Raw genomic sequence first — 25,308 nt, forward strand, 5'->3', positions numbered from 1 at the left:
CGAAAGCATTGTGGAATTTATCTAATCATATGCAAATTGCAAATAATCAGATAAATGTATGACTTTTAATACAACGTTAACATTAAATAAGTAACTAAACGTCAAAAAACGTACCTACTTAAGAAATACCGTGCACTGAAGATTTTTGACAAACCGTATTTGGACCGAATTTAGCTACTATTAAAGTTGAGCAAAGCTATGAAAGTATTCCAAATTTCTAATCGATAGCTTCAGTACTTCTCGAGATATTTGTGACAGACGGACGGACAGATAGACGGGCAGAGTCGCACCATAAGGGTTCCTTTTGTACCTTTTTGGTAGCGATAGCAGCGGAGCGGTGTTTTGACTATTGGATAAACCTACAGAGCAATTTTTACTTTTCTTTCCACCCATTACGTATGTCCCCGCTCTCCCCTACGCCAGACCGATTTACAAATAAAATTATACTATACCAAAATTAATGTACAGTGCCAACCACTTAAATAGCCTCACCTATATATTGTGAGTATTATAATTATACGTGATAATTTTTATCAATATAATATCTTAAATTTGAATTGTACGCCCTGACGATTATCGAACGACACATTCACAAGTCCGAACTTGTCTGCGCGCGAAACGTCGTGGACGCAAGAGCTAATACGGGTCGTCCACATGAATAGCCTCAGTGTAACATAAATAACATAATTGTCCAAACCGTGCATTTATGTTTCACTTTCAAATTTATTTTATTATGATTAGATAATACAGAAGGCATTCTATTAAGTACCTACAGTAACGCGATAAACACAATGTTTTTGTGACTATAGGACGTGACATAAAACTTACAAGCTTAGAAATTGAAAAGGTTAATTTTTATTTAACTTATAAATTATCCCATCGTGAGATAGCTAAAAAAATAGGTCGCAGCCCTAAAGTTATTAATAATTATGTTAAAAATAAGGAAAATTACGGCCACCAGTATAAAGGACGCACAAAATTTGCCACTATGGATCGTGAACGTCGACTTATTTTACGCTCTGCTTCAAATTCCACCAAGACCGCCAGGCAGATAGCTAGTGAAATAAATACTAGAGTATCTCTCTCTACAGTTCGACGAATTATTAGAACATCATCCCACCTCAAACGAAAAAAATCATGAGTAAACCTCCTTTACGCGAACAACATGTGGCGGATCGACTGTCTTTTGCCAAAAAGTACATGTGCTGGAAAACCGAGTGGCGAAATGTGATTTTTAGTGATGAGAAAAAGTTTAATCTAGATGGTCCAGATGGATTTAAATATTATTTTCATGACCTAAGGAAAGATCCGAAAGTACTATCACGTCATCACTCAACTCTCGGATCGGTGATGGTTTGGGGAGCAATTTCTTACTATGGTACTGTTGATTTAATTATGGTAGATAGAAGACTAAATGCTGAAAAGTATTTAAATTTATTAAAAGAAACAAAAAGTAAAATCAGAAAAGTAATAAGTAAAAAAAAATGTTTTTTCAGCATGATAATGCTCCCATACACACGTCAGCCATAGTTACAAAGTCGTTTGAAGAAAACCAGATTGAAGTTCTAGATTGGCCATCCTTGTCTCCTGATCTGAACATCATGGAGAATGCCTGGGGTTGGCTGTCTCGGCAAGTTATATTACAACGGAAGACAGTTTAGTAATAAAGAAGAACGGATTCAGGCTATTTACACTTTTTGGGATTCTGTGGACGTTAATTACATACATTCTTTATATGAATCACTACCTAATCATATTTTCGAATTAATAAGGTCTAATGGAAGGTATACAAAATATTAAACGAAAGAGTTTTAATAACTAAAAAGTATCCTTTAGCATGTGAGGCTATTCAAGTGGAAGGGCCAATTATTTGTTAGACGTTATTTCTTAAAACTTTGATTAGATAACAATAAATATTTTATTTACTATTACAAGGCTTCTTGTTTTATTTCTATTTTAATGTTTAATGTATATATCGTTTTTATATTACTATGAGAAATATTAATTTTGGTGAGTGAGGCTATTCAAGTGGCTGGCACTGTACTCGTATCAATAGTGAATACTAATATGTATATGAAATTCACATAAGTCAAATGAAATTGTACCAGCATATAGCTTACCTACTTGCAACCAGAGGCCTGAAGACTGAAGGTTCTTTACCATACAACGCCGCGTGCGTTAGGTACTTACCTAGTATCCACCTATTATTGTTGCGAACGGCTACAAAAATGGTAGCTAGCTTTATGCGTGCTTTATCAGTCTTCATTGCGTCTGTTACAAGTGTTACAACCGCAAATGTTCAGATCTAGGATTAAAATATGCTTAAATACAACATGTAGGGTTAAAGGCTCCGTCACACAGGCGCGTATTGCGGCCATCCCGTGAGCCGGGCGCGTGCGCAAAACGCGCCTGTGTGACGGAACCTGAAATATTTGTTTCTGTGCTTTTGGCCAACTTATTTATGTAAGTATTATATATAGATTATAGGTAATTATATATTTGGCACAATATAAATTCTCATATTGTATAGGTAATTACATATATTTTATGCTTGTTTTGAGCAATTAAAACTTACTCATTTGCTGATCATACAATATGAATCTTGTTTCTTTAGTAAATCAATTTACACAACAATAAAAACTGGTAGCCCTTGTACAATATACATCAGTTAAAAAAGCACAAAAAAATAATTCTTACAGACCTTAAGATATTAAATATGGGTCCTATAAAATTTGGTTCAATAAACAATGATATAATTCTTTATAGGGTCATTGCGTCAGTTTACCGTCCACTACCTGTTTCCGTCCACTTGGCGTAGTTGCTACAGAATTGCGTATAATTTGAATATATGCGTAGGTATATATTCAAGAAATGCGTATAATTTGAAAGTATTGTAGTAGATTCAAATTAAATTGTTTATACGACAACGGTTTCACTCACTCGAATTTTTAGTCGCTATTGGCGACATGTTTCGGCCCGTCGGGGGTCCTTCCTCAGGCTCGAGTGCTCGCGGCGACTGCAACTCGTGCACGTCGTGTACTCATGCATTTTAAAATATGTCTCACGAAAGTTTAATATCGATTAGATTCAAATTATTCGCAATTCTTTGTAGCAACTACGCCAAGTGGACGGAAACAGGTACTGGACGGTGAACTGACGCAATGACCCTACTTAGAGTCATATAGCTAGAAGTATATGACTAGAAAAAAAACATATTATAGAAGTTATAAAAGTTTCTAAAAGTTTGGGTGTTATTGTGATTTTTTTTTAATAAAAATAGGTCGGTATGTCAATTTTTCAACACGCAGATACGTCTCGTCTGCGAGCGATACTACAAGTTTTATACTTAAAAAATATGGAAAAAATATTACAAAAGGTCGCAGGTTCAAGTCCTGCAGGAGGCGGTGAATTTTGCCATTTATGCTTTAATATAAAATTGTTAGACAGGTCATCAATTCATCATTAAGGTATGCTGCCCTCCTAACGATAAGTGCAATAACTAATTTTGAAATCTCAGTCGCTTGTGTGACACATTGTATGAGAACAAGGTATATTATTTAATGATAATTTAATACGAGTTATTGCACTTATTGTTAGGAGGACAGTATGACTCTATTTATTTATTAAGTACAAATTACTAAAACAAAATGTGTGTGTGTGTGTGTGTGTGTGTGTGTGTGTGTGTGTGTGTAATTACTTAACATTTCTTGATATGTCAACACTTTGCAGCTATTTAACAGTGTTGCCAGAAATCAACATGCCACCCTTATTTTCTTGGATACAAAATAAAAATGTCGGTTATAGGTTCCTGTCGGTCACTGCAGCAGGCTTAATTAGAAGTACAATACATTCCAAATTATTGATCATTTTTTTTAGCATTAGAAAGAACTTGCAAGAAGGTAAGCGATCTTGACATTTCTTTTAACTGAAAAACGCTTTTTAAAAATCAAAAACTATTACTTATGAAATCAGAAGAATATAAATTATCGTATTAGATTCATAATTGTTAAGGGGCCCACTGATTACCAGTCCGCCTGCAGTCTCTGGCCTTATCGGGCGACCTGCCGTCCTAGACCAATAACGTCCACAAACATAAGCGATTATTGCCGGCCGGCAATGGTCTGCTGCCACCTCTGCGACTACAGACGAGTCGTCATTTTCCCACCGTACGGCCGCCTGCCGGCAATAGCCTGATATAATTTTGACAGATCCCTACAAATTGACAGTTCGCCGGACGATGTTAGCCTGTCAGTTAACCGCAGCAGGCCACACATTAACAGTTCTATTTCAGATTTTGGACTGACGGCTATTCGGACTACGGCTCATCGATTCCGGTCAGCGTCGACAGATATCTGCCGGACAGTCCGTGGCCTGCAGGCCAATTTACACACACATCATCAGATAGCCGGCCGGTGGCCTGTTGGCCGTCATCTGTTGTCAGTCGAGAGCCTTCAGTTTCGTGTTTTTCAACTAGTTTAATTTTTTCCTCAAAATGGACTGTCGACGTCAAAGATAATGTTTACACTTTTGGGCCTTATTCCTTTGTAATAAGGCAAAAAATGTAAACCTATATTTTACTACTACAGTGAAACCTGGTTAATTGGTTACTTGGATAAATGGAAAACCTCAATAGTTGCAACCAAAGCTCTGGTTCTGGTCCATTGGAACCAAAGGTCCTCTATAATTGAAATTATGAAACTATTTTAGTTATTTTATTAGTTACCTACATGAAATTTGATTTTGATGTTTTTCTTATGTTTGCCTCCGTAATTAAACAGATTGCATAAAGTAGTTACCTACTCTATAATTGTAACAGTTCCATTGTTTGGTCCTATTTATTATTTCTACTAGTAAAATAGGATGTACTTTAAATATTTATTTATTTCATTATTTTATACTTTATATTGCACAAAACAAGTTAAAGGTACAAAAGGTGGACTTAATGTTTTAAGTTATTCTTTACCAGTCAATTACTGGCCCAACCAGAAACTATTTTACAAGCTTTTATTACCTAACTGACTTTCAAATCTGAGAAGGACGAAGGTTATCAATAGGGAATATTACGCGAAACTCTGCGTAGGGGGCGCCAGACCGTTACAGAAACGAAATACTACCAGAAAAAGGTGACGAAGTGGATTACTATATCTGGTGACGTACGTAATTTTTTTGTTTGATTTCTTGTAAATTATAAAAATCTATTACAAGGTATCAAACAAAAAAATCACTCGTAAACCGCCCAAGTGGACCTAATATTATGTAGAAAAGGTTTTAAAGAGTAGAATGAATAAAACAAAAACATAACAGTAAAGTATTTTCATTTCTTTCAATTTGGTATACAAAGATAGCACCTAAATAAGAGCCGGTGTAAGTAAAAGTAGGTTGAATCCACCGCTTGCAGCTTCTAACTCCATATCCTTTTTTTGTAATAATAGTCACATAGTAGGAGAATTGCAGGTAGGTAATATCGCCACGCCACGCTCTGTAACGCCGAACACAGTTTGCTCCAGATATTCTTTTAACTTAAAACGGAATGAATTAATGTTGTCATAATTCAGATCCAACTTGTAGCTGAAGAATTTCAGGCATAGATCTTATCTCTTGTCTAAGCAGGTACTTCGGTTAGGTTAGGTGAGGTATCTCCATACTTGCGCTAGTGTTCCTACCACGTGTCTTTATAGCGTACTTTATAGAATCAAATCGCACAATTTTTGCAGAATGTCAGTCATGAAAAAAATCAGAATTGTGATATTATGTTTTCGATTTTCTTATAAAGGTATTTTTCATTGCTAGCTGCCGTGAACGCCAACGATGGTATACCTCCCGGCGTTATCTTGAGAACTATTAAAATTTTAACCAGTGTTGTAGGTAATATTGGGAGGCTAATTTCCCTATTTGAATCTTTGAATGCTTGCTCCTTTTTTTCTCGGTTACACTTCCAGCAATCAATAATCATGTCTGTATTTTCGAATATATAAGCCACGCAAATACAATATGTCACATTTAAAATTAATAGAGAAAAAATAAGGTTTATGTTATAATTCTCTTTACGACATTTATTTTTGACTGACAGTAAACAACAGTTGCGAGGTAACAACATGATAAATAAAGAAAAGTCTTGACAAACTAGATACATGCAACCTTCGCATTGTTGTATTCAGGCCTTAAAATTGTATAAATTTTATACTGACATCTGGTGACGTAGTTTGCACATTCGGAATAATTTTATTTCAATTTGACAGAAGCCCTACCGTATTTAAGATTAATAAGGTCTACTGGCCGTAAATTGTGTATGAAATTACAAGCAAATATCAGCCTCAAAGAATTAAGTATTGGATCCGTGATGTTCGAAGACAAAAAGTCGTATGCTTATATTGCTTATTAGGGACTATGAACTCTTAAGTATTAGGAATAAAATAGAATTTACTAATGCTGTAACGTGTGTCGATCGCCGGCCGGCTACCTCATGATGTGTGTTTGACTGGACTCGAGGCCACGGACTGTCCGGCGGATATCTGTCGGCGCTGACTGGAATCGTCAGGCGGCCACACACGATCAGTTCGTGTAAGTCGTCAGGCCGAAAACTGACAGAAAACTGTTAGTGTGTGGCCTTTTGCGGTCAACTGACAGGCTGATATCGTCCGGCGGACTGGTAATCAGTGGGCCCCTTTACATATTTGGCGTAACATATTTTAAAAATGTGTTTGTCAATTAAAAGACACATCAAGATTGTTTACCTTATTTCTAATGCTAAAAAAACGAACTATACAATACGAAAATACTATGATAATTAATAAATGCAAATATTTATGCTAGGTGTAAAAAAATTGTACATATTGAATATTTATGTGTAAAACTTTGCGTAGAGGGCACTACAAGCACAAACTGAGGGACTACCGCGAAACACGAAAATCAATATTTCGTTATCTGCCTCATCTCTATTACTCTTGCATATTCGAGCGATTTGTGATAGAGAGACAGATATTTTTATTATTATTTCTCTCTAAATTCTCTCTGTAAGCAAACCGCCTTGATGCATCAAAGTCACTTGGTGGAAACTTGGAAAGTAGTATGTATAAGTTAATCTATGGTTTACTTACAATAATATGTGCTAGTGCTGCACTCTGGCGGCAGAACAATGCAGTATGGAAATAATTATTAATAGTTATAATTATTTCCTATTACTTAATAATTATTTCCACAAAGCGGTGAATTTTCAACTATGATTGTAAAGTGTCATTCGTTGGAACTTGCTAACTATATAAACAAACCGCCATATTGAAATTGTCACTGAATGATGATTTCAATATGGCGGTTAGTTTACATAGAAGTTCCATAGAATGACATTTTAGCTACTACACATGTTTGGAAATATAAACATTTTTCATTAAAAGTATGAGAACATATCACAATAAATAAAAGAAAACTACAAAATCAAGAAAAAAATAAGTACCTACTTATATAAATAATAAGATCGAGCGTACAAAGAGACAAAAAGTAGCTTCATCAATACATTCCACGAAAATTGCTGTGAACATTATCGGTTGAGCCATGAGTTTTTTTCAAAAACCTTCTCATAATAAGTGCGGAAACTTCATGCGTGGCCCGACACGCACTTGGTCTGTTTTTTTTAGAATGTTTAGGCTTTTAATTTAACACACTAATACATATTTTTTACTCTGATTGGATACCAATTACTTACACGGTTTTTCGGTTGGTCCTTAAAATTCTTTAACAAAGAGGTTAAACCTTAAACCTGCAAAACTTAGCACAGATGGCGCTGCAGTAAATTGGTTCCAACTGACAGGTGAGATTTTTAAGCTAGTGCCGCCACGCCAGGGGAAAAACCCTTAAGTACATTTGTTTGTTAATATTTTCACACTTGCTGATTTATTTTATACTAGGGTTTAACATATAATATTCTTATGTTAATCTCACATACGAACGAATGCAGTTATAATCCTGGGGAGTTATAGTCCGTTTTTGCCTGTCTATCAATCTCTTGCAAATTAGAGCCTTAGAGAAGCAAATAGACGAACAAATGAAACAAGTCGTCCTTACGACGTTACGGCCCAGAGGGCTTACCGCGAACCACTTCGCTTCGTTCATTCGATTATCTCTAACTCTCTGTCGGTCGAATATGCAAGAGCGATAGAAATGCACATAATAAAATTTAGATTATCCTCGCGCGGATATCCACGCGGTGGGTCCTCACTCCTCAGTTATACGCTTATATGTCCATTGAAACCAATTCCTAAAGCGCCATCTGTACTGACCATTTAACAGTATCAACCTCATTAGATTAAATACTAAAATATGAAATATAAAACTAATTATGCTTAATAATATGGGTAAAATTGTAAAGTTTATATTTAAAATATATTTTGAAAACGTTAATTGTAATATTATGTGCCTTGTGCTATAAATAAAGACAAGATCAACATTGAGCCCTAATTCTCACCAGAGAACATCAAATGTATTAATACAGGTTGTTTGACCTACGAATATTTTATAATTAGGTAATGCTTATTTTGGATATTACGATAAATTTTTGTACGAGTATGATGCATGTAATATGACTTATTACTTATGGGATAAGTTAAGGAAGGAAACAACCCTGGCTCCTGAATGCATATTGTTATTACAGTACTGGTATAACCACCAAAAAAACCAAGTCAGGTGGGGAAGCGTGGTCTCGGGGGAGTACAGGTTGGGGTGTGGGGTGAGGCAGGGAGGTCTGACCTCTCCCAGACTTTTCAACCTTTACATGAACCAGCTGATTGAGGAGCTTAGTAGCACCAGAGTCGGTTGCCATGTAGGAGGAGTGTGTATAAATAACCTAAGTTACGCTGACGATATGGTGCTGCTAAGCCCTTCAATCAGGGCGCTGCAAAGGCTAATTTCAATATGTCAAGGCTATGCGGAAACGCATGGCCTAAAATACAATGTAAAAAAAAGTGAGCTAATGGTTTTCAAGCCCAGATCTAAAACCTACACCAGTTTGCCGGATGTATCTCTATATGGCACACCTCTGCTTAGGGTAAGTAAATTTAAGTATTTAGGTCATTGGGTTACCGAAGATCTTAGCGATAACTGTGATATAGAGAGGGAACGTAGGTCGCTGGCCGTGCGGTGCAATATGCTTATCCGCAGGTTTGCACGTTGCACACATGCAGTTAAAGTGACGCTTTTCAAAGCTTACTGCCAGTCTTTTTACAGTTGCAGCCTGTGGGGTAGCTATACGCAGCGGGCGTACAGCGACCTACGAGTGCAATACAACAACGCTTTCAGGATGCTGATGGGGCTGCCTCGTCACTGTAGCGCCTCCGGGATGTTTGCGGAGGCGCAAGTCGACGGCTTTGCGGCTATCATGCGGAAGCGGTGCGCCTCTTTACTTAGCCGCTGGCGGGGCAGCGCTAACGGTATCATGATAGCGTTGTTGGATAGGTGGGACTCCCCCCTGCTGCAGCAGTGGTCAAAACTCCACACTGTAGTGAATAAGTAGTTAAGTACTTAGGTTAAGATTACATTGTAATTCTACTAACACTATTTTATAAGTTAATTTTTAAATGTTTGTAACTAACAACTATGGATTTATATCCGAAATAAAATGATTTTATTTATTATTTATTATTACTATAAAAAAGGCATATAACAAAATACAATACCTATATTATTTTACTGGTATGTAATAACTAATTAAATAGTAGATAACATAAATAAACTATTTTATTTTGATAATATAATGCATAACATTTTGATAACATCCTTAGGATGCTGTTAAGGCTGCCGAGGCACTGTAGTGCGTCAGGCATGTTCGCCGAGGCGCGAACGGACGACTTTTATGCCATTAGACGGAAAAGAGTGGCGTCATTACTACGACGTGTGCGCGGCAGCACTAACAGCATGCTAAGGGCGTTAGACGAGCGCCTCGACTGCCCGCTCATTAAGTACTGCGCAGAACTAGTCATAGGTAGGTCTAAGTAGATATAGGGTACTAACATAGTATTAAGTCTAAAATGTTACTAACAAAATATGGATCGCTTTTGGTCTGAAATAAAGAATTTTTTTTTTTTTTTTTTAATTTTTTTTATAATGCGCGATGGTAACTACACTTAAAAATGTAATTAGGAAGTGGTGCAACGGTGCAAGATATGTTGTTGGACCAATCAAACATCGATCGATTTTGTGTATAAGAATCATTGCATACAAGACAATAAAGTTTAAGAAAATATTATGAAATATATTTCATAATATTTTCAAATATGTATATTTGATGATTGTATAAAATTAAAAATCCATTAAGTTTAAATTAAGTTTGGTACCTACACGAATTAGTAAACTTATAACTTACGCGGCAATAAAGGCTAATTTGAATATGCAAGCCTAAAGCAACACGAACATACCTACACAAAATGTCCCAATAACCAACAATAATACGTAAGTTAATAGCCCTTCCCTCTCTCTCTCTCTCTTATGGAAAACAACACAAGGTTCAAGAACGAATGATTCAACTTCATTTACTTAATGATTCCAAACAAAAAAATATGTAAGATTCTACTTTAATAAGTTTGAAATAAGTTTATGTTACGGTGGTCCAAATTATGTCCATATAAGGTATTACAAACAGATCACACAGAATACAAACAGGTCTGAATACATATCACAAAATGCTTAACTTATTGTTATAACCCATTTAACTTAACAATACTACTATACTGGCCTCATTATTGTTGGTTCATGGGTCATGAGACATTCCATAAGTAATAGGCGGTTATCACACAGGCGCCGCAACCAAATGCGGTGACGGTGAGGGAATGAGGCGCTATGAATGTCTATGATAGTTGCTTTGGTTGCAGTGTCAGTGTGATAATCACCTATATAGGCTGACTTTTGTTTAAGTTCAAGATAGACCTCAAGTATAAATTAATTCCCGTTTTCAATTCTTTCCATTAAACGGAAATATACTTTTAAGCATGGGCGCAGTATTGTGAAGAGCATGACAATCAATATTAATGTCAAGTTGGTGTACTGCAATATTTCTCCAAATGTCCACCAGTTGGAGAAGAAACCGAGTATTATTGCCACGCTGCCAAGCACAATAGTTAAGAGCCCGAAAGAGGCATGCAAGAGTTTGGTATAAATAGGGGCCAGGTAATGTTTCAACTTGAGACTGTACAGGGCTCCAAGACCTCCACTCATGGTCACCAACATGAAAATGAAGGCGGTTAATCCAAATTTAGAATGCAAGGTCTGAAAGTGGGGCTTGTCATGAATAATTTTATTTGAAAGTATACAAAGGAATGCAATTAAGATCAATATCCCGGCTCCAACCTGCAATACCCAGTGGCGCGCGCTGCGCAGACGAATGGGCATCCACTCTGTAGCCAGATCTCCAGGTGTAATTGCGTTCACAGCAGATGTCATGAAGACTGTCCACTGTAAATAAAGTTAAAGAAAAGATATAAGTATATCTGCACTTTTATTCCTATTTCTGCAGCAAAAACGGCAAAAAGCAAAAATTAAAACACGAGATTACCCCATTTAATTCGTGAAACTTACCCCAAGAGCCATCAAAATCGGATGGAGAGCAAACAAGACGGTCTCCCCTTTGGCGACACAGCAGTAGATGACGATGGCCACGAGCACTACCGCACTCAGGTTGCTTATGAGATTCATGTAGCTAACCCTGCTGGGCATGTTGGAGCCGATGAGGCGAGACTGCTCAGAGTTTGTGTTGTCTTGTGCTGGCATTTCGGTTTCACCATCAAGTCTCTCCATTCAAAAACTGGTGACGAAATTAGTATTTTTAATATTCCTACACTTTATTAATTGTAGAAGATCAGTAATTACAGTTTTAGGTTCTAGAGGCGTATCCTGCGGCGAAATTGTAAATTAAAAATGATACTTTGAAATTATTGACGAGCGACGACAACGACGATAACAAGTCGATGTGAAAGTGACAGTTGACATTGACAATGGCAAATATGAGCAATATTTTTCTGTTTAGAAAATCCTGATAAAAATATAGGCGCCAAAGTCTAGTGAATATTATATTCTTTGCGCCAAAGGTTAATAATCGCACCCATAGAAAATGTGAACCTCGCGCCTTTTTTTACTATTAAAGTTGTAGGCTGTAGAATTTTATATCTTGAGGACCTATCTATATATTATATGTATATTAATTTGTCTCTCTACATATTACTCGAATACGCAAGAGCGAAAGAGAGGCAAATAGACGAATGATAGTACGAATGGTTTGTTTTGCAGTAACCCTCTCTCTGACTCTGACTTTCGATACCCTTGGTCGTTACACGTCTTCTCTATCCCTCTAATTACGCCTTCATTGGAGTAAAAGAGAGAGATCTTAAAATGAGACTGACAAAGACACTTTCTCAGCTACTCCTACTGACTGAGCTACTTGCATGGAACAGATATATTTTTGTAGTAAAATTGCGCTAAAAATCAGAATTGTTAGCAAAAATATAACAAAAATATTATTAATACTGGAGATTTGATGGAGATTATTTGCTTTCCACTCCTCTTTCCGAAAATCTATTGAGTCCTTCGAAATGTCAAAAATTTCTCAACTATCGACGACGTCTGTGGAGCCCATTATGGTGCAGGTTTGTGTTTTTTTTCTATCGATTTATATTTGTTTCCCTCTGTCACACAATTATCTCGTAAGTAAAACAAAGACCGAGATAATCCGCACAGGTTGAAACTTGTCAGATAGGCCGCGACAAGATCGCATGATGCGCGTGCGCAACGCATTCATTCATATGAATATTTCGTCTTCAGTTTTGTGACAAATCATTAACGTCACAGTTGTAAGAAATTTCGCGCGTGAGCCGGTCGTAAAGTGCACCTAAATAAGAAATAATTGTTAACATTAAATAAAATTATATTCATGTGTAGTGTGAGTCAAGTTTTTAATTTTGAATTAAATTAAAATATATAAAGTGGTGGGTCAACTTGAAAGACTTCATGTGCCTTTTATGAAATGGGTTTGTTTACGCTTTATAGTTGACTGATGGTAGTTAATTGTAGTTTTAGTTAGTGTATGTAGTAGAAAATTTTTAGTTCGTTGCCAAAACATTAGCACTGATGGAGGGAATTCTCAAATCCAAACTGTAAGTACTTACCTTTAAAGTTATTTAACAAATTACTACTATATTTATTTATTAGTGTACAATGCATAACTAAAATTTAATTTTTTACGGTATTATAGTTTCAATGCAAATCAAACCTAATTTTACAAACATACATGAACTTCAGAATATTATCTAGAATAAAACTTCATAAATAAAGAATTTTAGGTATGTGAGTGTTTCTAAATTATTTCTTAGTTGGTAGTCTTCTAATGAAAACAAATGCAATAGTAAAATTATTTTAAACCTGAACAATGTTGAAAGCTTCTAGAGATGCGCATCATAACACTTCTCTATATATCATTAATTTCCAGTAATCTGGAAATCTCGATTTGGTTGTAACTAGGGGTAAATAATGTTTTTTTTTATGAAATAGTTTAGTAGGTATTTCAAAAATATTAAGATAGCGTTTTTGTGAAAAATTCAATCCATGTTGCGGGCTTACTCCCGCATCCATACAATAAATTCTACTAGATCCCGCGGCATTACAACCAAACCCCCAAACACTGCTCATTTTGCTCTCTCTCTCTCTCTCTCTCTAGCCTTTTTCTACCCTTTGGGTGTAGGCCTCCTTAATTTTACGCCATTTGTTTGTAGGCTCATTTTGCTCACTGGACTATATTGTTGATGAGTGAGTAGAGAGAGATGGCGATTCACGAAATACAATGCTGCTTCCTCCAAATTCTTCCGAATTGAATCATGTATGTGCGTATGCAGAAGTCCATTCAAATTATTACTATAGGCCAGGGGTCACCAAATGGCCTACCGCGGTCAGGATCCGGACCACCAACCTATTTTATTTTTTGCTTATTTAATAAAGTCAAGTAGTAACAGACCTTCATGCCTTACAAGTTACAATACAACTCTTACAAATAATCAACCAGTTGATAAGTTTAAGAGTAGCTTTAAAAAGAACAGCAATAATAAACTTTGTCTAAAAGCTATTAACACCAAGTGTATCCTATCTAGGGTTACCAGGTACAATTTTTATTTTTTAGGTGAGTTAGTAGTTAAGTTTAGTCCGATTAAACAAGATGTTTGCCTACCTACCTACTATTGTTATCTTTGCCTTTGCAATTACTAAAACATCTATGTATGTATGCTTGAGTAAAGATTTGTTAATTAATAATTACAACGTTATTGATAAGTTGAGTGGATCTCATTTTTTTTTACAATGTTTTTGGATTGATTTATGTAAATAAAAAGGTACTTTATAAAAAAGTCTATCAATTCAAAAAATTCCTGACATTTTCGTGTTCCCCCCCATTCCTGACAAAAGGCCAAAATTCCTGACATATCAGGAAAATTCCTGTCATCTGGTAACCCTAATCCTATCAGCTTTTTTTAAGACGGTCATGTATGACAATAAAACAAGTCTCATAATTTTAAACTCCATAATAAGCTTAAAAAATAGTTTTCCCAAAACTTTTCTTTAAGATGTTGAAAGGAAAAATTATTTTAAAATATTTAATTATTTAAAGCCAGTAAAAAATTGAGAATGTATTGATCAACTCAACACTCAACTTTATCAGTAACAGCATTATTTATGGATTAATAAACAAAAGTGCTATTGTAAGGATTTTATTTTGAATTATGCAAGTGGTTATGGTACGCGCCAACCAAATTGGCAGATTATGCCCTATCAGCCAATCCAAATTTCGTACTTGTTAGGAGGTCTGTTTCGCTGCACAGTAAAGCCGATATAACAAGACCAGCAGGGTCCAATGTTAGCAGTAGCGGATACAGATGATGGTACAAAATGGGGTTGGCAACCGTCAAAGCTTTGCATAGATGGCGCTATCATAGCTTGCCCCTTTGCCTATGAGATTTGGCTTAAAAGGCCAGCCCTTTACGCATCCAAGGGCATTAAAAAAAACTTTACCCAATTCTAGGGTTTGACAGGGCAAGCTATGCTGGCGCCATCTGCTAAATACTCGACCGGCCAACCCCATTGGCCTATGACTCTGTTTTGGTGGACAAGGTGCCAACTAGTAAACAGTAATACCCATTGTATAATAATATACTCCGCCTGGTACTCTCTTCCCGTCTTTTCTAGGTCACTTAACTGACACAAGCCTACGTCATCATGCGACAGCGCTTATATGATAATATGCGATAGCGCTATATATAGCGGCCATGTTATTGTGACGTAGGCCTGTGTCACTCTGGGAAGAGAAGACCATGTTTTATTAGACAATGGTAATACCAGGGGTGCGGACTTCGGTCAAACTCGGCTCCGCTCGGCTCAGCATTGCTCCGAGCAATTATTAGGGTTGGCACCACTTGACTTCCTTTTGCGTGCACGACCACAGATAATCACTTGATTTTTGACAACCCTAAATAGCCGAAAGGGATAGTGCCATATATTAGAAAGGGACAGCATGATTTTACCCTGAACTGCTGTCAAACTTCGGTTTTGTAGGAAGTTTCCTTTCTGTACGGTAGTACTATTAATTATTCTGTGGTAATACCTTCGAGCAACACCGGCTTCCGACACGTCGGAAAGTAATACTGTCAAAAACCCATAACTCGCCTATTAACTTCGCCTAAAAATAATATGTCTATCCTCGCCTGCCGAGGGATCCGAACAAGTTTAACATACTTAATTTATTTTTTATTTTTCACTATTTTATAGTTCTCTGTCAATACTTGTAGTGTAAGACGATATAAGTATGTATTATTACCAGACATCGTAACTTTTACAGCATTTTTGGTGCAGCGGAGTGGTGTTAACGGAATTGGTATAGATAATTCCAACTGAAATGGTAAATTAAGATTATATTAACGTACAATATTAACGTAATTAATGCTAATTAATCATTTGGGTTGAAATTGTTTTTACCGATTGAAAGTTACGATCACTTGCCAAATTTCATAGTTCTAGGCAGTCTATAGGTCAACGGGAAGTACCTCTACCAGTGGCGGCGCGTCCATAAAAGCCGATTCCCACCGGCTTGCCTGATTTTGGACATTTGAGCAGAGTTGTAAAGGAAATATGTAAGCCAAATCAGCCCCGGCTTGCCTATGGATATGTTTGACGCGCCGCCACTGGTACCTACCCCATAATTTTTCATTGTTTTGGATTGAGAGACGACGAGTCATGTCGGACTATATTCAAGACCCTAGGTTTACTGACCCTAACTGGTACATAGTTACATCAAAAAAACAACGCCTCTGAATTTCACGTTAAACTAACAAACAGGCCTGTTAGAAATAAGTATTTGGTCAACTTACAAGTTCCTGACTCAAAGTTGACACTGGTACGTAAAGGGATGTACTGTGTACAGGGGTCTTAATTAGGCAAAATATATCATTAAATATGCGTACGTATTTTCAATTAGCCTCTCAACAAAGATAAAGACCGATAATATTTACATTGACAGTTACCAGTCTAATTGTCATACCATACTTTTCCTTAAATTTTTTTATTCTTTAAAAATTACACTTCAATATGTTTTATCCTTCTAGTTACATGTATAACCGCTAAATGACTAAATATGTCTTAGTGCAAAGTTCAATGAGGTACTTAAGAATACGTAATTATCAATACCTACTGTACATTTCTCTTATCTTTTTTTATGAATGAAATATAGTACGATACTTACTTACTATTTAATACCTCTTTATTATCTAGGTACCTCAAAACCTCAACATAGGTACCGCCTATTATTGTTGCCATGTGCGATTGCATAATATTTCATCATGCGATCCTTGGCATTGCCCGGTCGCCCGGCAGGCCCGGTCCTCACCCTCTCGTCTCGCGGCGCAACGAATGGTTGCCGGGTTTCCATCTGTATTCTTGTTTATGTTTTTTCGCCGTGGCAGTCGGCGCAAGGCACCCGCTATCGCCAAGCTGCGGTGACTCATACCTGCCTCGCTAGGAGCAAATCGCAGGGAGGGATGGTAGAGAATGTGATCAATTCTGGTAAACCGGATTGAGCGACGGCGAAACAATGTCAGGGACACATCGTCGTCAATGTAGGGACATAACAAGAGCATACTCGTATCAGTTGGTTTGGTACCTAATCTATCAATTTGCATGTTTATATTTGTATGAAATTAAATTTCACATTAACTCTGAACAAATGGAATGTAGGTGCTTGTAACAACAACTACAATAACAGAAAGTTATATTTCCTGTACCTACTTGTAACAAAAAATTAATAACAGAAAAGAAATAGGTAGGTAATAGTTATTTACGATACAAGTGCGGAAAAGAGGAAATTCGAAACGAGTGGCGATAATTTAAAACACGACCGAGGGGAGTGTTTTAAATCGACACGAGTTGCGAAATAGCTATTCACACGTGTATCGTACAACTTTTTACAGTACATAATAATGGCCCTTTAAGCTTTCGTATAGAACATATGCATGTAGGTATGTACTGTAAAATTAATTTGCGAAACCTTTTCTATTTTCGAGTCCGATAATCACTTTGCCGGTTTTTTATAATCACGTCTATAGTTTAAGGTTTATTTTAAAATGTTATTAAAGTTTGTTGCTTTCAATTTTTATTTCATTTAATTTTTTAGGGTTCCTTATCCCAAGGCTCATCTCTAAACTTACGCCTATTTTCTTAAGATTAGGGCTAACGCAAAATTACTAGGTACCTATGTCTAACTACCAAAATTTCAACTCAATCGGTCCAGTAGTTTCCGAGCAAATGGGCTGTGTCGTGACAGACGGACAGACATAGACACACGCACGAATGATGAATTCTTCCGTAACTTCCGTTTTTTTACAACAAATACGTACAAAAAATAAGCCTTCCTTCCCCCGTATAAAAATAATTAGGTATATGTACTAATGTTGATAGGTATTTTAATTTTTTAGTTGTAGTTAAGTTTTATATTCATTTTATAACACTTATTATACAATAAATGAGTTTGTTCATTATTAGGTACTTACCTCATATCATATTTGTAAATACACAGGTAGCAAGATGGCTGAACCATTAATAGCAAGCGTCCGACTCGCTCTTGACTACTTATTATTAAGTTAATGTTTCTTCAAAACAAGTCCTACTTACCTTAGGATAGGGAACTTGTAGGGAAGACATAACGTGACGAGTCAGGACAGGACCGCAAGCTGCCAGTTCTGTATTGTTGTCAACCAACCTCACAGGTATAATTTTAGCGTCATTTCACTAATGAGGTTTTTTGAAGTTCTGTAAAGTGTTTGTTATCTGCTTAGCTATTGTCAAAGTGGTTGAAATATTATTGTTATCAATTGTTATAAGCAGAGAGCGCAACTTTGGTGCCGATGACAGACGTATGACGTGAAGCTAAATACAGAGTGTTGTTATCTAGATTATAGATACTTAAACAAATAACAATTTATTAGCCTCTTTAGTTTACTGATATTGAAACTTGAGAGTTTTTATACGTACTGGCCACGTATAAACACATAACTAACTGTCTTTGTCTTGTTAAAAACAAGATTGTTGGAAATGACAACCAATTACTGTTTACTTATTTTTTTATTAGTAAAATATAACCGAAATATTATTGTTTGAAGTCGCTATGAAGTCTTTGCAGCCGTATTTGCAGAAATCTCCTTTTCTGATTGTAAAAAATGAAAAAACGTGACCAAAATTTAACAGCAAAAGCAAGCAATATAGAGAAACATTTGAAAACAACAAAGCATATTGAACGAGAAGGAGATCGTTTCGTATCGTTTTTTAATGTTTACATTATTTTTTGTGTAAATTACCAAGCATTTTTAGGGTTCCGTACCCAAAGGGTAAAACGGGACCCTATTACTAAGACTTCGCTGTCCGTCCGTCCGTCCGTCTGTCACCAGGCTGTATCTCACGAACCGTGATAGCTAGTTGAAATTTTCACAGATGATGTATTTCTGTTGCCGCTATAACAAAAAATACTAAAAACAGAATAAAATAAAGATTTAAATGGGGCTCCCATACAACAAACGTGATTTTTGACCAAAGTTAAGCAACGTCGGGAGGGGTCAGTACTTGGATGGGTGACCGTTTTCTTTTTGCTTTTTTTTGTTTTTTTTTTGCATTATGGTACGGAACCCTTCGTGCGCGAGTCCGACTCGCACTTGCCCGGTTTTTTATAAATAAAGAATTATATACTATATATATTATCATTATTAAGAATCATTGAGGTGTTACAATGTTGTTTTAAAAAAACATCCTATATGCGACTTAACGTCATAATGACGTCATCGGCACCAAAGTTGCGCTCTCTGGTTATAAGCTGTTAAATGCATCAGAAAGATGATAAGGTACGTAATTCAACAAATTTAAATTTTTTATTTATAGAAAAATAAGTATTAGTGTAGGAAATCACCTTTTCATACAAAAGTAGTCTTTCTTTTTGAAAATAGTTTGACACAATTGTTGTATATCAAGCTACTAAGCACAGCTATGCCCCTGTTTGAAATTTTCGAATTTTTAAGAGTTAGAACACTTAATTTTCTATTTGCTCCTAAGTTTCCAATATTCAAAAAATCTAAATAAACGTAGGTAGGGGCAAAATTATGGTTAACATACATCCAATGATCTAAAAACATTTTCCATAATGTCAATATCCAGAGAGGAAAATGGGGACTACGATTGTATGGAGAAACGGCCATCACCTTTCCTCTTAATCATTTATTATGTGTCTAGCTTTGTCGAATATATGCAGGTAGGTATAGTAGGCACAACAAACTAAATGTAGTCACCATTATTTAAATACTGCGTAAATAGGTAAATGAAGTGTCTATTGGTTCATGGACTTCATGGCATGACAAACACATCCCTCGCTACGCATCCTCGTACATCTTTGGTGGAAATGTAGCCTAATCCTTCTGTCCGTATGTAAATATTTTTTAATCTAAATACCTATGTACAAATGCGTACAGGCTTAAACTACTATTAGCTGATTATTTATTTGAACGTCCCTAGTATATTTTATGTACGGAGGGGGAAGCATGCATTCACTCTAAAATATTACCTAACCTACGTACCTCGTATATTGATTGTATACTTTACTAGTTGTTGCTACTATTGACAACACAGATTTGTGCGTGGCTTTAGTTAGCACTAACATTAGCACTAGCCGTGATTGCATCATCGACGAACGGGGGATGCTGTAGCGCGGACACGTGTGGATTCAGCATTAAAATAGTGCAGTGAATAATCACTAGCAGATCGACGACTCGCCGCGCGGACTCCTCTCTCGTGGGACGACGATGCATCCTCCTTCTCATTTCGATTCCTGTATATTTCCATCCTATCTCTTAGGGGTCATCCATTAATTACGTCACACCAATTTCTAGGTTTTTTGACCCCTCCCAGCCCCCCTTGTCACACTTGGTCACATTTGGCAAACCCCTCCGCCCCTAGTGTGACGTCACATTTTTTCTACGAAATCGCCAAATCGAATTAAGTAAGTACCTAAGTATTATTAATATTTTATCAAAATATTTTTGACGATATAAATATTAGTAATTTTATAACCCAAAACTGCTTAGGATAGAAAATTAAACGATTAAAAACTATTTTCGTTTTAAAAACTTGTTATTTAAATGTACAGCGAACTAAATAATTTAAATAAATTTTCGGTTACTGATGAAGTTAAAGTGACGTCACAAAGTTTGTGTCTCCCCCCTCCCCCATGTCACAATATGTCACATTTTCTTGACCCCCTCCCTCCCCCTAAACGTGTGACGTAATTAATGGATGACCCCTTATCGAGTGAGCCAGTTAAAGCGACATCAAGTATCGTAACAGTTGTACGTGAACGGAGATCAGATTCAAGTACACCTGATCAATTTTAGCGTACTCGGTAGGCGATCGGAATAATAACCCTGGTCTTATAGTTCTCTTTATTATACCTAATATGTTCCTGCTTCCTTTTTTATTTTTTAAGATCACGAAAAAGGTGCATAATATATTATGTTTATGTTAGGGGTGAACAAACTTTCCTAAAGTTATTCACCTCACCATCGCAAGGAAACTATATTAGCCGTAAATCATTACAGATGAAGTAGGTACTTACAAATTTCTTATTAAGAATCAATAATCATTGGATAAAAGTTAATTTTAGCGGCTGATGTGAATTCATAATTTTTACCAAATTCAACTTTGAACATTGATTTCAAGGAATAAACACGGGACTTTCCAAACGGGAGTGCATGGTAAAAAACCTGTAAACAACTTCTAACTGCTGTCATTTTACTACCTAAGTACCTAAATATGCAGAGATGTGAAAAATACTTTATAAAAAGTATTTAAATACAAAATACAAATACTTCCTTGATAATACTATTTCAAATGCAAAATACAAAATAGTTTTTGAATTTGTATTTAAATACAAAATACGAAATAGGTATTTTCAAAATACTTTTTAAAATACAAATACTTTGCGATAAAAGGTACTCTGAGTAGTGAATACCTAGTCTGAATTAAAAAGTATTACTCGGAATTTCCGAGTTGAAAAGACTCTCTTTATTCTTTGAACTCAATCCTCTATCTAAAGTGAAAATTTCTAGTCGTTTGCTCATATTAACCGGTAGGATGTAGGTATATGGATGATGGTTTTTAACGGCCAACTTTTAGAGCATTAATTTGTAATGTTTTACAGCTAGTATAATGCGTCTCGTTAGTGTGATGAAAACGTCTCGTTTGTGTTTCACCAGGACAGAAAAGTTTGTTCTCCTCTCGTGCCTTGAAACCCTCGCAACACTCAAAATTCCACTTTTTTAACCACTCGCTACGCTTGTGGTCATGTGCGACGTTACTAAACGAAAAGATTCAACAGTTCCATGTTAAAAGAATGAGAGAGTTGCCAGGATTGTAACATCAGAAGAGATTGTAACTCCTACCTACATTACCTACCTACTATAAAGTATTTTGTATTTTGAAAATAGAAAATAGGTCCCAAAAACTATTTCAAATAAAATACAAAATAGTTTTCTTCAAAAGGTATTTAAATACAAAATACAAAATAGGTATTTTGCATTTTGTATTTGCATTTTAAATACAAGTATTTCAAATAAGTCACATCTCTGTAAATATGGATAAGTATGAGGGTGGGACTTTACCTACAAATACTTATAAAATATGATATATATAATTCATTGTTATGATTCATATCGTTTAAAAACTATACATACATACATATAGGTCAACTTCCGGATTTTTTATTATTCAATCGTATTCGTATAGGTAGGTAGGTATGTAGTATATATTCGTAGGTATCTGCTTTTTATCGTAGAATTAAATGCACATGTGCCTATTTATCATTGGTGGCGGTAGATAGTGAAAGTAGAAATTAACCTCGTGCCGCCCAATGTGCAATACATTGTACAAAGTGACACTCAGCATAACTGCCCAGACTTTAGAAATTAAATTCAGAGCTAAACGCCCAGTGTACAATACGCTGTACATAAAAGTTTATCAGATGTAAGTTTTAAATTTTCGCGCATAATTCGAATTTACCTAGAGGTCGTGAATGGTCGGTTCAGTGGCGACCATTTTGACAGCTGACGTTTGACAGATATTCATAGACAAGTGTTGTACTTCCGCAATTATTTAAACACGCGCGACACATGGGTATATAATCTTAATTTATTAAATGAATCATGGCTTTTATCGTTTAGAGAGTGACATAAAAATTATCCTAAATGTTTGTTTTATTAAAATATACTGTTATTTTTTTACAAAGGCACAAATAAACTTTTTTTTTTCTTTATCGTAAGATTATGTTCATCATATTGCACATTGGGCACTACTGTTATAAAAATACATAATATAACCTACAACTGAAGGTTCTTTTTTGATAGTTTATTTTAGGTCTGCATGATGATTTACTTGTTGAATACGAGCTGGAAGACTTTCTGCAATCACACAATAAAATTTGTGATCCTGGATACTAACCTTCTGGTGATGAACCAGATATTTACAGTCTTAGTGCAAAATAAAGTTTCGAAGGCAGTGATACTGAAACACAGCAAACATACAATAACTTATATATAATTAAGAAGGATATTAAGGAAGTTTATTAACTATTTTTCAGACCTTGTTATAAAGCATTTCGATGTCAAATATGAATGTTAACATACATAAAAAAGTAGCCCAATACTAAAAATTTTTTTTTCTAATTATTTTTGTCTTACGTGGCTTATTATGTAACTATTTAAGCAGAATAATAATAGTCAGAGGCTACATTATCGCAATTACGTGCCTTAAAGTTGATTTAAAAAAATATATTTTATTACTTTATAACATCAATCAAAAACCCAATGTGCATTTAAATGAACAAAAGATACGAAGGTGGAATTCAGTTTACTGTATTCATTTTTATTCACTTATACCCAGAAAAAAATAAAAAAAATCCTGCTTGAGTTTTGTGTAAAAAAAAATGTTTTAAGTGCGTGGGCAGTTACGACTTCAAAATATTATGGCTCATATATTGCACACTGGGCGTTTAGCTGATCTTGCGTTTTTTTTCTTGGGCGGCACGAGGTTATAGTTTATTTTTAAAATAATTATTAGAATAAAATTTACCTTCGCCAGCCGGCAAGCTAAAGCGCTTCACACATTTTACTTCATTCAGACAGAATCTTACATCTAAATCGTAAAGGTGTAACCACGTTTAGTAAGAGTCTGACTCCAGTGACTCCACTAAGAACATTTTTTTAAAGATCCTATTTAGACTAGCAGGACTGAATTAAGTAAGGGGTTGTGCACAAATCACGTGAGGTGTTATCGGCTACTTTTTGAGCACCCCTCCCCCTTGGTGATATTTGGTGAGGTTTTTGGCTACCCCCTTTCTCCCACACAACCTCACGTGTATTTTTTTTCATTCGACCTATTTTTAAGATAAATAGTTATTGTATATAGGAAATCTTGTTTATTTTTCTATTTTCGTTAAATAGACTCGCTATTTTGAAGTGCAGAGTGAAGATTTATGTTTAACGAAACCGAGAAAAAGTATCTACTCATGTGGTAGGTTTTTTTTCTTAGTTGCGTTCACTGTAGAAAAATACACGTGAGGTTTCCTTTCGTGACCCCCCTTCCCCTATCGAACCTCACGTGATTTGTGCACAAGCCCTAAGGTGTGTGAAGTGTTTAAAGTCTTAGTCGTAAACGAACGATTTTATTTAAATTAATGTCTAATTAATTTGAATTGTAATTACAGGTAGTCTTCAATTACTTCAGTGCATGCATGTAATATAAATTAATCTGTCTAAAACAGCGTTTTTAAATCTTTCTTATATCTACAAATTAAATTTCGTCCACAGAAATCGGCTTAAAAAAAATTTGCACGTCTCTAACCTTTGGTGATTAATTTTATCCTGTAATACGTAATGCTTTTTCTTTTTTTCACTAAGATTTTGAGATCATCCATGGAGGCTTAGCTTAACTACGTAATCTAGATTAAGGGTTCCCTTCCCAATATTGTTTTACTGCGACTCCCTTTATTTCTCTACATGTGTACTTAATATATATTGCGAAACTGTAGATCCTGATTGCATTACACTCAGTAAGCACAACAATTAATTGACTGATAAGGACAACGGTATGAAGGACCGCACCATTATCGTGTGATGTTAGGCCACGTCACAGCGGCTAGCGTACAGACTCTGCTTATATAACTAGCCTACTAATAAGCGTGTCTACGCATTTACTTATTTAAACCTACTTGTTATGTTAAACAACAACCTAGTAGAGGGTACAAGTTTAATATGTGACTGTCTGCTCTGTCTCCGTTGCGCACGCTTCGAATGACTTATAAACAAAGCTCGTTTTAATAGCGTTCTTACATGTACAATATTATTACTGCTGCAGCTTTGTTGTTTACTATATACAGTGTTACTACGCAGGTAGATGAGGGAGTCAATGCATGAAGGCATGTATCGTTTGTTTACCCATGTGCAGGTAGGTATGTAATCTAGAGTAGATTCGCAAGAGACAAGTAGAGGGACAATTACTCTAGACAGTAATTGTCCCTCGTGTCGTGTCTCGATGTGTGTGTGTAAAAAAATTATTATTAACAAAAAAAAACCAAATTATTACTAAAAAATTATTACATAAGCCTATTTGCAAATATTCTAAACATACATATGTATATGTATTATCATATACCTACGATGCGAGTATAAGTGTAACATTTGGTATTGTACTTTGTTCATTACACCTACGCCT

The 25,308-nt window shown here is 35.7% G+C and overlaps 2 protein-coding genes across 2 annotated transcripts in view; one reads left to right on the forward strand and one right to left on the reverse strand.

The window, feature by feature from the left end:
• Positions 1 to 10,906: 10,906 nt before the first annotated feature.
• Positions 10,907 to 11,952, reverse strand: LOC134666557 (transmembrane reductase CYB561D2-like). The gene is made up of 2 exons (XM_063523755.1): positions 11,560 to 11,952; positions 10,907 to 11,436 (listed from the first exon to the last, which is right to left on the reverse strand). The coding sequence occupies exons 1-2, from the start codon at positions 11,776 to 11,778 to the stop codon at positions 10,924 to 10,926; spliced, it is 732 nt and encodes a 243-aa protein (XP_063379825.1). The 5' UTR covers positions 11,779 to 11,952; the 3' UTR covers positions 10,907 to 10,923.
• An 867-nt stretch (positions 11,953 to 12,819) lies between these two features.
• LOC134666553 (uncharacterized) overlaps positions 12,820 to 25,308 on the forward strand; it is a 33,049-nt gene continuing 20,560 nt past the window's right edge. The window contains exon 1 of the mRNA XM_063523749.1: positions 12,820 to 13,130. Within this exon, the coding sequence (XP_063379819.1) occupies positions 13,105 to 13,130 (26 nt within the window). The 5' untranslated portion in view covers positions 12,820 to 13,104. The remainder of the gene's footprint in view (positions 13,131 to 25,308) is intronic.

The sequence above is a fragment of the Cydia fagiglandana genome, chromosome 8 (assembly GCF_963556715.1).
Source record: "Cydia fagiglandana chromosome 8, ilCydFagi1.1, whole genome shotgun sequence".
Taxonomy (NCBI): Eukaryota; Metazoa; Arthropoda; class Insecta; order Lepidoptera; family Tortricidae; genus Cydia; species Cydia fagiglandana.

What these genes read in the sequence shown, in the direction of transcription:
- LOC134666557 (XM_063523755.1), bottom strand. Translation starts at nt 11,778, where the DNA reads ATGGAGAGACTTGATGGTGAAACCGAAATGCCAGCACAAGACAACACA. An exon ending in CGATTTTGATGGCTCTTGGG is followed by an intron (nt 11,437 to 11,559) that starts GTAAGTTTCACG and finishes CTTTATTTACAG; the next exon opens with TGGACAGTCTTCATGACATC.